The sequence below is a fragment of the Lepidochelys kempii genome, chromosome 4 (genome assembly GCF_965140265.1).
Source record: "Lepidochelys kempii isolate rLepKem1 chromosome 4, rLepKem1.hap2, whole genome shotgun sequence".
NCBI classification, from domain to species: Eukaryota; Metazoa; Chordata; order Testudines; family Cheloniidae; genus Lepidochelys; species Lepidochelys kempii.
The window spans coordinates 32,248,730-32,262,330 of record NC_133259.1 but is presented as its reverse complement, the minus strand read 5'-3'; the positions used below and the strand labels follow the sequence as shown (position 1 = coordinate 32,262,330).

The following is a 13,601-nucleotide window of genomic DNA, read 5'->3' as shown; positions in this document are numbered from 1 at the left end:
CTTAATGATGTAGGTATTATAATCAAAAATAGTAAAAAGCTGACCGCTCACATACAGGTGTTCTCAAATGAGCCTTTTTAAAAAAGTGAAACACATTTTGCCTCACTTTACCTCAATTATCTACTGCAGGCAATCCCTAGCTTAATACACATTCTGAAACTTCTTGTAAAAACAATTCCAAGATGTAAGCCATACCTTTTGTACATCTTATTCTCATGACTGCCTCAAATCCAATCTTCCTTGTAAGGTATCTTTTAAGGTCTTTTTGCAATTTTTCTGCTTGAGCAGGATTGTGGCTATGATGGAAAGATGGATAATAATAGATGCATCCAGCAGAATACTTGGACATACAAGCTTTTGAGGAGAAAGAGAAATGGTTAATATTTATATATGAAGATGTGTAATACAATTTATTCATAAATCGAGTTGTTTTTTAAAAAGAAATATAATCCTTTGCCATTTTAACACAGATTAGCACATTAGAATGAAGGAAAAAAATTAAACTGGAATTTAAGCCTTAAATAGCTAATCCACAGGGTTTCTGAAGAGCAAGTAAAGGGTGCTATAATGGAGAAGGGGCGTACAACCACTAGCCACCTGGTTAGGTCAGGACACCTGAAAAGAATAAGGCCTGTTCCAACTTGCTGGAATCCCTATTCTATTTTCCTGATGTGATCCACCTCTGTTCCGGCCAGTTCCCAACTTCTTACTCAGGCCAAGAACCAGGAAGGGGACAGTGAGTCATCCTAGCCACTCTTTATTACCTATATACACACTAGTAAATAAGCATTTTAATGTGGCATGCCACATTGAGAACTGTACAGTATTCATGTAGACATAACTAATTTCTGGTGTGCAGAAACATGTTTTGATTTAACCTTTAGAAAACTAGATGAGAATACTTTTCTTACACATTCAACATTGACCATTAATAAACTTGTCTTCACTCATTCACTCTCTCACTCCTCAAGTTGTTTCCTTTCCTAAACATAACAAGGCCATCTTTTATCTCCTGCAATGGCAGAGCATCAGAATATAAGATGACTCACACACTATTAGCCTGCCCTCCCTGTGCTTTCCTGTTGGTTTCCATTCCAGCTCCTCCACAGCAGAAGAGTCATATTTAGGGAAGTGTTAAAATACCCATGGACACAATTTAAGGGCTCCTGAAGGAGCTTTGATTTTAATGTGAGTTTAAAACACAAATTGTGGAAGCAGGTAAAAAGACAAAATAGAATCTCTTACCTAGAGAAGCCAGGTCAGAATACTGAGAACTTAAGAGAAACAAATCCACAGCTGTTTGCTGTCCTGAGCAGTCCAGTGCCAACTTTTTGTAAAAATCTGTGGCGGGGCCAAGATGCTGTACAACCTTTAGTAAAGGAAATTATACAGCAAAGAGTACAAGTTGGGAGCATACTACCAACACAATAAACGTGTTATTAAATAAAAACACATTATAAAAGATAAAAGTACAATATTTAGTATTTTCTTACAATAATCATTTGTAGTTGCTTACTAACTTTTGCAGAAAAGTATTTTTTTCTATTCTGAACCTCCTGTTAGTTTACATACATAATCTTCCTTTCAGGAAAACATATGTTCAAATACAAATAAACGTTCTAACAATGTGCTGTTTAAACTACAACACACTCATGGGATTTCTAAAATAACAAAAGTGACAAAATATTAAAGATAAGAACTGACGTTTCAGAATCCTTGTTGGTTTGGCACAGATGTTCATTCTGGTTCTAAGCCCCTGTCTGATGGAGACAGTTAAAATAAAAAGCACTAGTGGTATTATTCTTCCAGCACTGTCTGACTACCAGTTTGGTGATGGATTAAGGAAATCTGCTCACTTGCCTTGAAGACAGAGGAATAGAGCATAAAATGTTTATAATTAAATTCTTATTAGACTAATATAGATGTGCTGAAGAGATATTTAAAAGCTAGCAAGTTGCAACACAGTAAACAAATACAAAAGGTAGCTTGTACAAACTAGATTAGAAAAACACTGGAAGTTTTTAGTTTCAATAATAATGAATGATCCATCAAAAAAAGTTAATAGTACCTTTGTGCTTGATCTTTGATTGGGATCTTCTCTGGAATGCAAGAGCCCTGCACCCAAGGATGGTAACTGTGACTGAAACACAGATATGCGGCCACCTGTTGGAGACATCAATTTAAAGGCAGCCTGAAGCGCAGGACCCAGTGCGCTGTGTGTTTCTCTTGTATTGGTGAACATATTTGGTAGTGCATTCAATAAATCTTTTATCAGCTGCAAAACAGATTGAAAGGTATTATTGCCAAAATAGGGATGTAATTTCTCAGAAGCTATACTGGCATGGCATGAGCATCTGGTGCTCAATATTTCAGCTTATCTTAAACACATTGTATGGAAATATTAATATTAATAAAATGGCAAAACAGGATTTCAGGATTTTTAAAATGTTTATTTTATCTATGAAACGTAATGCTACTTTTTTGATCAACCATACCTCTTTGCTTTCATGCAGATTTACAAGTAAGCTATCAGGTGTAGGTAAGAAAACATCTACGGAGGGAAAAATACAAATGTCATTAAAGAACAAAAAGCACATTCCAAACACCACAAAATATTAATTCAAATATAAATTAAAATATTAACAGTGGCACTGTTTTTTGTTTTTGTGTTTTTTTTAAAAAAAGGATTAAATAAACCCTGGTTTTTTTTTTGGATATAAATACAAAATGTATTTTATACAGACAAAGACTGCTTTGTATCAGTGCCAATATAATTAACATCAGAGTTTCATTTTTCAGATCCAAGTATTTTGCAGTTTATTTTTGAAGTCAACTTATTTTAACTGATAACTTCACATTATGCTGCTATGCATATTCATCATATTTAAGCAGATTTTAATCGGTCCTTAAAAATGTGAAATAAACTCTTGAATATTTTTTATTCCTTTTCTTCTTGCTACTTACCATCAATATCCGAGACAATAAGCATTTGAGGCTGTGATAAACCTTCCTGCAAATTGTAGAACTGAACAGTGCTGTCAAATGTTATGAATCCTATTCTTGTTCTTGAATCTCCAGGCAACCTTAAGATAACAAAGCAAAAACAAATTAAATACAAAGCCAAAAATCCAGATCTCAGATACACTTCTGCAGCTTCCACTGATGTTAAAGGAAACCATGTTTGTGTATCTGAGTCAAAACTGGACCCTAATTGCTTAGGCCAGGTCTACAATAGAAAGTTTACTACTATAGATGTGTCAGATGTATGAGAAGGTCACATCTCTAACTGACATCGTATGCCAGGTACAGCCCTAGTGTAGATGCAATTATGATGGCCAGTATAACTTATTCCATTTGGGGAAGTGGGTTAAGCTATACTGGCAACAGAATTCATTTCTGGCAGAAGCTACATCTCCATTAGGTGAGTTTGCAAGTATAGCTAGACACCTAAATGTAGTTAAAAATACTTTTAGCATGAATAACCTAAGACAGACTGAATTTACTTATTTTAGGCAGTTATAAGAGGAGGCTACTTACCTATCACTGGAGGTTCTTCGAGATGTGTGGTCCTTATCTGTTTTCCACTGAGGGTTTACGTATACGCACCATATGCCCTGAGATGGAGAATTTGAAAGTAATAGTGTGTGTTGGTCCACGCATGTGCCCTTGCCTCATGGTTTCATCTGGGGCGATAAATGGTGGGGCATATCGACCGTGTATCCACTTCCTTCTCCACTGCAAATTGCACACATCTACAGCAGAGGGGAAGGAGGGCGGGAAGTGGAATACAGATAGTGACCACATATCTCGAAGAACCTCCAATTACAGGTAGGTAACCTCCTTTTCAAGTGATGAGTCCTATTGTATTCCACTGAGGGTGATTAACAAGCAGTATGTAAGTCATAGGAGGCTGCAAGGATGAGGATGGAACAGGTTAGCAGAGGACAGCCATGCCGAATGAGACATCCGTCCAGAGTCCTACACCCAGGCATAATGCATAGAGAAGGCATGTACCAAACTCCACGTGGCCGCTCTACATGTCTTGAAAGTGGCACATCATGGAGGGTGGCCATTGTTGAGGCTTGGGCTCTTGGGGAATGGATGCTAACCCCATCCTATGGAGGCCACATGGATGTCTATGGGGTATGTCCTGCATATCGAGAGCTGTAAACTACATGCCTTCTCCATATGAAATGTGGGTTTGTGGATAAAGCAACTGAAACAAGCGAGATCCAGGTTAGGTCTCCACTCACCCTTCTGTTTGGGTATCAGGAAGTAAGTTGAATAGAACCCCATTCCTTGACAGTCCAGAGGAACCTGCTCTATTGCCCCTCTTGGTAGTAAGGAGTCCACCTCTAGGGCAAATATATTGGCATGAGAATGGTCCCTGAGGAGGGAGGGGGCTGTGGATGAGGTAGCGTGATGAATTCAATTGTACCGTCATAGTGGATGACATTTAGCGCCCAATTGTCGGTTATTGCACTCCAAATTAGTGAGAGGAGTGCTAGATGACCCCCGAAAGAGTTGTTGGCAGCAGGCGAGGTGGCTGGCAGCTCTCTGATGTTCCTCAGAAATATCTTTTCTGAGAGGGTAACATGTGTGATGAGGAAGGCTGTGAAGGTGGACCAGGAGAATGAGACTGTTGGGTCTTCTGGTGCTTGCATGGTGGTCTGTAAGGCCTCTGGTGGAAAATCTGGGAAGTCTGGTACCATTGTGCAGGCGGCAGGCGGTAGTATTTACACTTGGGCGCAGGTGGGTAGATACTCAGCGAACTGAGTGTGGCTCTTGAATCTTTGAATGTGTGGAGGGAATCGTCAGTTTTCTGATTAAATAGATGGGATTCATCAAAGGGGAGGTCCTCAATAGTAATTTTGTACCTCCCTGGGGAAAACAGAGGAATGAAGCCACGATTCCCTCCTCATGACAATGCCCATAGCCATTGAACATGATGAAGTATCTGTTGTATTTACAACTGATTGAAGAGCTGTCCTTGCCACCAGTTTGCCTTCCTCCAAGATTGACTGGAACTAGCCCCGATCTTGGTGCAGCAGTTTTTCAGCAAAATTCTCGTTTGCTGTAGTTCAGGAAGTCTTATTTGGCAAGCAATGCTTGATAATTTGAAATCCTGAACTGAAGGCTAGCTGAGAAGACAACCTCAAATCCCAGAAGTTCCAACTGTTTCCTCTCCTTATCAGTCGGAGTGAAGCATGGGTGTTGCTGTCTGGACTGCTCCGTCATGGCCTGTACCATAAGGGAATGCAAGGGTGGGGTGGTGGTGGTGAGAAAAGCAACTCAGACCCCTTAGCCGGTATATAGTATCGTGTACAGAGGCGTGCGTACGGCCAGAATGTGCCAAACTCTTCGAGATTCTGGAGGATGGCATCGCTGACAGGCAGAGCAGCCCTACCCAGCAGCAATGAGTGAAGGATGTCCAGGAGTTGATGTTGTGTGTCTTGTACCTCCTCCAGGGGAATGTGAAGTTCATCCACCACCCTACGCAGGAGACCTTGGAATTACTGGAAGTCATCTGAGGGTAAGGGGGAAACCGAAGTCACTGCAGCAACTGGTGAGTATGATGGAAAATGCTCCTGGCTCCAGCGATACCACTGGAACGAGACTCAATGGGTCTTCATAATTGGCTCTGAGCGTCTACTCAAGGGCACTCTAGACGGGAGAGAGGTGAAGTCTCCCTTACAGAATGGGTGGATTTCGAGGGTGGGTATTAGGGCCAGGGTCCCCATTAGGGCCAGCATGATGGATCTGGAGGATGCTGCAGTGGGCCCCAGGATGTAGGGAGCCAGTGGCTCCTCGGCACTTGGAATGGAGCATATTGCAACGATGTAGATGGCGTCTTTGGGTACTCAGTGTCAGTAAGGGATGGGCAATCCCTGCACTTCATCCGATTCCTCAGAGGACACGAACTCAGACACTGGTTCCATCAGCAGTACTGCTGGATCTGGTAGAAGCATATAGTGAAGGGTGCCTTAACTGCAGCACATTCTGGATAGGAGATCTGGCCTCCCTCATGTGGATGGTAGCAGAAGGTTCTCCCAGGGCAAACAGTTCCTGGGGCTCTGGCACCTTTCCCAACTACCCTGGTGTTAATGGTACTCTTTCCGTAGTGGGAACGGACGCTAGAGTGGCAGACTTTCCTGGAGCAGGCATGCTGACATTGACGGCATGCGCACCTCAGTACCCAGTATCGGTGTGGGTTCTTGTCATGTTTATGAGTCTTGGAGCACACTGCTTCCCCACGGCTGGAGTTTGTGGAAGGAGCCTCCCCTTTCTTCACTTTGGAGGAAGTGCCATGCTTATGTGCATGCTTCCTTACCTCCTGACTAGGCCCTGGCATGGGATCCACAGTGGTGGTACCACCAGAGCTGGACCCTGTCTCCGTAGCCAGAAGTGCACTCCTGGTTGTCTCAGGCCGATGTACAGGGGTTTCCCTGGCTTGGGTCCAAATGAGGTCTCATGGTGACTTCCAGGAGGTGCTTCTTGAGGTGGAGAGACCAGCCTTCGCAGGTACGGCTTGGGACAGACTGACAGATACTGCACCTGGATGAAAAGGTGGACTGCTCCCAAGCAGTAGAGGCAGCGCTGATGTTCATCACCGGCCGAGAAGGAAGGAGACACACATGTTAAAGCCTGGGGTCTCCAGCATGGTCCAGTATCCATGCATGGGTGTGGGTGGTGGTGGTGTATACATGTAAACAGATCCCCCAAGTCCTAATTCCACTCTAAATAACTACTAAAACGATGAAAAACTATGTAAAAACAGTAAAAGACTACCAAAAAAACCTAACTACATACAACTATACACTTTTTAGGTGCATCACACAAGAGGACACTAAGGGCGGATCTACACTACTACAGTAAATCAAGCTAATTTATGCAACTTCAGTTGCATTATTCACATAACTGAAGTCGATGTAGTTAGATCCACTTACCGCAGTGGCTACACTGCGCTGTGCTGACAGGAGAGCATCTCCCATCGACCTCCTTTATGCTTCTCGGGGAGGTGGAGTACATAAATCACACTGATTTAGCGGGTCTTCAGCAGACCCGCTAAATCACCACTCATTGCATTAACTGCAGCAGTGCCGATCTATCAGCAAGTGTAGACATGCCCTAATAATTCTTACCTGGATGATGCGGTGGTAAGAAGAAACTGGAGAAGCGGTCAGTCCACCCCACCCTTAATCACCTTGGATGAAACCATGCGGCGAGGCCAGGTCACATGCGTGACCAGATCAACAGATGCTACTACTTTCAAATTCTATGGCTCCGGATGCGTGGTACACATACTCAGTGGAATACAATAAGGACCATCACTAAAAGAACTTCTGTTACAGTGCTATGCTTTTGCAAAAGGAAAAAAAGGTTCTCTCCATTTATCATGTGATGTTGCTATGGGACAATAGCCTGTGAATTGTTACATATTGCAATTCACTTGGCATTGCAGTATAAAATTACTAAATAGAAAGTAACAAGGATAGTTGGGTACTGAGAAGTGCCTTCTTGGCTGCCCACTCAACAATTTAAAAAAAAAAAAAAAGAAAAGAAAAAAAAATATGTGATCCCAATGTTTCCTGAATAGGTTAGACAATCATGATAAAAAGCAGAACTATGCTTCCAGATGTCATTACAGATCAGCCCTCTTAAACAGGTCAAACTTCAACAATACTTTTGGGTTTACTGCAGAGGATTCAAATTTGTTTGAAAAAATTATTTATGATAGCAAGAACTAAGCTGTATTATAATGCACCTAAATTTACTTTTACTTTTCTTTTTTCTCCTCCCTTTATTCTTACATCTTATCTTTTCTCGTACTTTCCCCTCCTTATAGCTTTACTGCAGTAGTTCTCAAACTTTTATACTGGTGACTGCCTCTGAGTGAGACCCCTCTTATAAATTAAAAACACTTTTAAATATATTTAACAGCATTATAAATGCTGGAGGCAAAGCAGGGTTTGGGGTGGAGACTGACAGCTCACGACTCCCCATGTAATACCCTCCCAAACCCCTGAAGGGTTCCAACCCCCAGTTTGAGAACCCCTGCTTTATTGGATCTGTTTAATCAAAATCTGCAATGTAATATTCCAGAAAATGTCCCTCCTAACTGCCCCCCAACAGAAAATTAAATCTTTTGTTTTCATCCTTTGTTAGAGAAAAATGCCAGTAACTGGTGCAATGGTGATTTGTTTATTTAAACTCTAATATGAAAATGTAAGATGTGCATGATACATCCCATATGCTTCAGAGGTAGGATACTTGCTATGCGTATTCTCTGTGTCAAATAGCAATAAAAACACCAAGTGAATGCAAGTTATAAAGTGGCATTTCAGCAGAGAATACTTTATCAAGCTCAAAAGTCCCAAAACTGAATGAAAGAAAAACCAAACCAAAAAAGTTTTTAGGGCTGTCAAGCAATTAAAAAAATTAATCACAATTAATTGTGCGATAAAAAATTAATCGTGATTAATCGAACTGTTAAACTATAATAGAATACCATTTATTTAAATATTTTTGGATGTGTTCTACATTTTCAAATATATTGATTTCAGTTACAACACAGAATACGAAGTATACAGTGCTCACTTTATATTCATTTTTTATTACAAATATTTGCACTGTAAGAAACAAAAGAAATAGTATATTTCAATTCACCTAATACAAATACTGTAGTGCAATCTCTTTATCATGAAAATTGAACTTATAAATGTAGAATTATCTACAAAAAATAACTGCATTCAACAATAAAACAATGTAAAACTTTAGAACCTAAAAGTCCACTCAGTCCTACTTCAGCCAATTGCTCAGGCAAACAAGTTTGGTTACAATTCGCAGGAGATAATGCTGCTCACATCTTGTTTACAATGTCACCTGAAAGTGAGAACAGGTGTTCACGTGACACTGTTGTGGCCGGCATTGCAAGATATTTACGTGCCAAATGGGCTAAAGATTCATATGTCCCTTTATGCTTCACCACCATTCCAGAATATATGTGTCCATGCTGATGATGGGTTCTGCTTGATAACTATCCAAAGCAGAGCGGACCAATGCATGTTCATTTTCATCATCTGAGTCAGATGCCACCAGCAGAAGGTTGGTTTTCTTTTTTGGTGATTCGGGTTCTGTAGTTTCTGCATCAGTGTTGCTCTTTTAAGACATCTGAAAGCATTCACCACACCTTGTCCCTCACAGATTTTGGAAGGAACTTCAGATTCCTAAACCTTGGGTCAAGTGCTGTATCTATCCTTTGAAATCTTAGATTGGTACCTTCTTTGCGTTTTGTCAAATCTGCTGTGAAAGTGTTCTCAAAACGAACGTGTGCTGGGTCATCATCTGAGACTGCTATAAATTAAATATATGGCAGAATGCAGGTAAAACAGAACAGGAGACATTGAACTCCTTGGGGGAGAACTGTGTCACAAATTTAATTAACGCATTTTTTTTTAAACGAGCATCATCAGCATGGAAGCACGTCCTCTGGAATGGTGGCTGAAGCATGAAGGGTCATATGAATGTTTAGCATATCTGGCACGTAAATACCTTGCAACACTAGCTACAAAAGTACCATGCAAAATCCTGTTCTCACTTTCAGGTGACATTGTAAATAATCAGCAGTCAGCAGTATCTCCAGTAAACGTAAACAAACTTGTTTGACTTAGCAATTGGCTGAACAAGAAGTAGGACTGAGTGGACTTGGTAGGCTCTAAAGTTTTACATTGTTTTGTTTTTGAACGCAGTTATGTAACAAAAAAAATCTACATTTGTAAGTTACACTTTCACGATAAAGAGACTGCACTACAGTACTTGTATGAGGTGAATTGAAAAATGTTATTTCTTTTCTTTATTTTTACAGTGCAAATATTTGTAATAAAAAATAATAATAATATAAAGCGAGGACTGTATACTTTGTATTCTCTGCGGTAATAGAAATCAATATAGTTGAAAATATAGAAAAACATCCAAAATATTTAATACATTTCAATTGGTATTCTATCGTTTAACAGTGTGATTAATTGCGATTAATTTTTTTTAATCGCAGTTAATTTTTTTGAGTTAATTGTGTGAGTTAACTGCAATTAATTGACAGCTCTAGTTATTTTATATCCTGAGGCAAAATATTAGAAATTTAGAATTGATGTAAGGAATATCCATCTTTAGCCATAGCTATTTTGAGTATTCACTATATAATTCTTGGATTATCTAAACAAAATGCTTTGCAGATCACTTCTAATCATATTCATAAAAAGATATTCTTTGCCATTATACAAATGGTCCTAAGTTACATGGCCATATTCTTTTTCTACACTACTACAGACATTTCAAAATCTAATTTAGTTAGCAAAACATTTGCCCTGTATCAGTAGGTCCTGTAAATACTGTATGAAACAGTTACAGTAAAAGATATACCATAAGTTAACATTGCAGCCTGCTCACAATTATAAAATAAAGTCAACCTAAAAAGATGATGATGTATATACTTACTTGTCTAGGTTTTCCAGCAATGACTGACACACAATTGTCAAGTATCCAGCTTCCACTGCATTATGAGACACATCTAAAACAAACAAGTACACTGCAGGCTGAGGAGGACGAAGCTGTAAAATATAAAAAGGAATTCAAAATTCTTATTTTAAAGGGTAAAAAATGTTAATGGATAACATTCCCTTGGGGAAGGGGGGTGGGGGAAGAGGAGCAAGAGAAGGAAGGGAATGCCTTGCAAAAATGTTTAAAAATATATCCTATAATTAAATTAACCAAAAATTAGATTTATACCGTCATTCTGGGTTTTCAATAAAGTAAAATAAAAGAAATTCTGACTTGTGTTAAGTTTATCATTAACGTAGAAAACAAAATCAACATCTTAGTCTGTCCTTTTGTCAGCTGGGTCAGAGGAGAGCCTTTGATGTCAACTGTAAAATTTATTCTGAAAAATGGCACTGTTCTTTCAGAATGATGACAATGACCCAATTTACTATTCTGAATTACAATAAACATCAGCATTACATTGCTACCATAATTATAATTATGTGTATATTTAAGGAAATTCTATATTCCATTATCTAATCTCCTTAGTCAGAGTTTCAGATCTAAAATAAGATCCAATCCAGCAAAGACTAGTGGTGAATTTAAATTTAACCAACCTGATAGAAATTCAGTAGCTTTTGTGAAAAGACCATTTTAATCTTATTTATTTGCAGCTATGCTTTCTGTAACTGAGTTAATACAGCACTGACCCTGCATTTCTTCTCCTCCCGCTCTGAAACAGAGAGGACTGATGACCACTCACAATAAAGAATTTTGGCACCAGAGAGACTTCTCTTAACTCTCTGGTTTGATTCCTTCTGACAAAAATAAAATAAAATTTATTTACTTTATCTTTCTACTCTAGATGAAAAATCTTATCCTTTCCATCCAAAAGCCAATTTCCTCTTGGATGGGTGTTTGTGCTGTCTTGACCCACTCATGGAAAAAAAATCTGCAGGTAAATGGGACTCAATTTAGTCTGGGACTCAATTTAGATTGGGGCTATTACAGCATAGATCCTGGGTTCTTGAAGTAACCCAAAAGATAATAAAAAAAGGAGGTATGACTCACTATTGGGAGGGACTATCACTTCCTCAACCTATACCCATACACACTGATTCACATAACTAGTACTTGTCCATTCCATCCTCAAATACCCTTTTGATGTGGACAAAAATCAAAATAAAATACTGGTTACTGAGGAGGCCCTGCGATGCAGGTAGGAGAAACAGGGAGGAGAGACACCCTTTTCTTCCTTTGTCAAATATATATGGAAGTACAGTTGTAAGCACACTGCAGCTGAAGACTACATGAGCAGATGTCTGTTGGTTTAACTCCTGAGTATCCACAACTTTGAAGGCTATTCCTGAGGTATGAGAATCAGTAGGGCTCTGCATCACACAATAATTTCCAGCACTTTCCAGGTGAGGAAATGGAGGGACCACATAAACTACACAGAAATCCCAAAGACTGATAATGCGTCATGAGCCAAGAACTTCCTACTCTGGGTATCTGCTGTAGAATTGATTGCATTTAATATTTTTTCATGTCACAAAGAGATGCCAAAGTTGTCACACACTACTGGCTGCTAACATTTGTATGGGAGCACTTCAGAGCTGTTAAACCAGTCTGTCTGTAGGTTCAAGCATCCAAGATGCGCAGAGCTCATGGCTGAGAGCAAGCTCCCTGTCCATATGAACGGGGAGTGTTTCTTCCCCCTTGTTGATTTAGGTGCACAACCACTGCTGTGTTGTCTGAAGTTTATCAGGATACATTTGCTATTGCTCTTTGCAGAATGCCAAAAAAGCCAGTCTCACTCCTCTTAGGTGCAGTTATGTAAACTGCCTTTCTTCTCAGAGACGAGTCTGAGCTAGTATGGAACCTGTGCAGAGTCCTCATTCTATTAGGTTTGTTTCAGTTGTGACATGCACCCTGTTCAGTTTTTGTGCAGGTCTTTTCTGTACTGGTGCTTCCACCACTGTAGAGTGTTTCACTTATCGGGCGTCCAAAGTTCTCTCTCAGAGCTTGATCTAATGGGATTGCTAGTTGCTGAGCGTGTCCTAGAGCAGAACTTTTTCTTTCTGAGGCCCCCGCAACATTCTATAAAAACCTCCACAGCCCACCTGTGCCACAACAACTGTATGTCTGCATATCCAGTAGATTAAAAGCCAGGGCTGGCGTTAGCAGGTGGCAAACAGAGCAATTGCCTGTGGCCCCACAGGGGACTCCGCAAAGCTAAGCTGCTCAGGCTTTGACTTCAGCCCTGCACGGCTTGGGCTTCGGCTTTCTGCCCTGAGAAGCAGCAAGTCTAATGCTGGCCCTGCTCTCTGGTTTATTTTGGAGGACCCCCTGAAACTTGCTCGTGGCCCCTCCTGGGGGTCCCAGACCACTGGTTGAGAACCACTATTCTAGAGTGCCACATTTCCCTCATAACCAGATTGCAGCACACAACCCTCAAGCCTCAGAGGGATCAGACTACAGACTGAGATGCAAAGTGAAATTGCAGGCTCAGGTCTAAAGACAGTTCAGTTTTTAAAATCTCTCCTCCTCTGGGAAGACATTGCCTTGTTCAATAACTGTCAATGCATCTAGACAGGTTAGAACCTGTACCAAGCAAAGAGCATTCTTCTCATGCTTAACTAAGAGGTCTATGTTCTTGAACATATTCCAAGTTTCAGCCATTTCCCCCAAGGTTCTGCAGCTTCACAATGATAAGTCAGCTGACCAAACTTGGAATCTTACAGAATCCCCTCCATGAGAAGGCAGTTGCACTCACAGATATGACTATTGTAAACACCCTCAGTATTGAAGCCAGCCCAAAGGGCAGGGAGTGGTACTAGAAATGCCAGTTCAGGGTGAAAATTTGATGTTATGGGAATATGAAGACATTCTTTTTAAAAATCTACTGAAGAATTTTTTTTAAATCTCCTAGTCGATCACAGCTAATATAGACTGGAGAGACTCAATCTTGAATTTGAGTCTTGAGCATTAACCCACTTCAGATCCAAAGTGGATCTTGTCCCCACCTCTATACCTTTTGGAACTACCAATTACCTAGATCAAAT

The 13,601-nt window shown here is 40.1% G+C and overlaps 1 protein-coding gene across 8 annotated transcripts in view; it reads right to left on the bottom strand.

Moving 5' to 3' along the window:
* The window catches only part of SEC24B (SEC24 homolog B, COPII coat complex component), an 84,193-nt gene that overhangs the window by 28,674 nt on the left and 41,918 nt on the right, over positions 1-13,601 (bottom strand). For all 8 annotated transcript variants that reach the window (XR_012158529.1, XM_073340874.1, XM_073340877.1 and 5 more), the window contains 6 exons: positions 10,495-10,607; positions 2,965-3,083; positions 2,496-2,551; positions 2,069-2,275; positions 1,246-1,369; positions 196-354 (listed from right to left, as the gene is read on the bottom strand). Coding sequence is in view for 7 of the 8 variants with exons in the window: in XM_073340874.1 (XP_073196975.1) it covers positions 196-354; positions 1,246-1,369; positions 2,069-2,275; positions 2,496-2,551; positions 2,965-3,083; positions 10,495-10,607 (778 nt within the window). In the remaining variant the exon portion in view is untranslated. The remainder of the gene's footprint in view (positions 1-195; positions 355-1,245; positions 1,370-2,068; positions 2,276-2,495; positions 2,552-2,964; positions 3,084-10,494; positions 10,608-13,601) is intronic.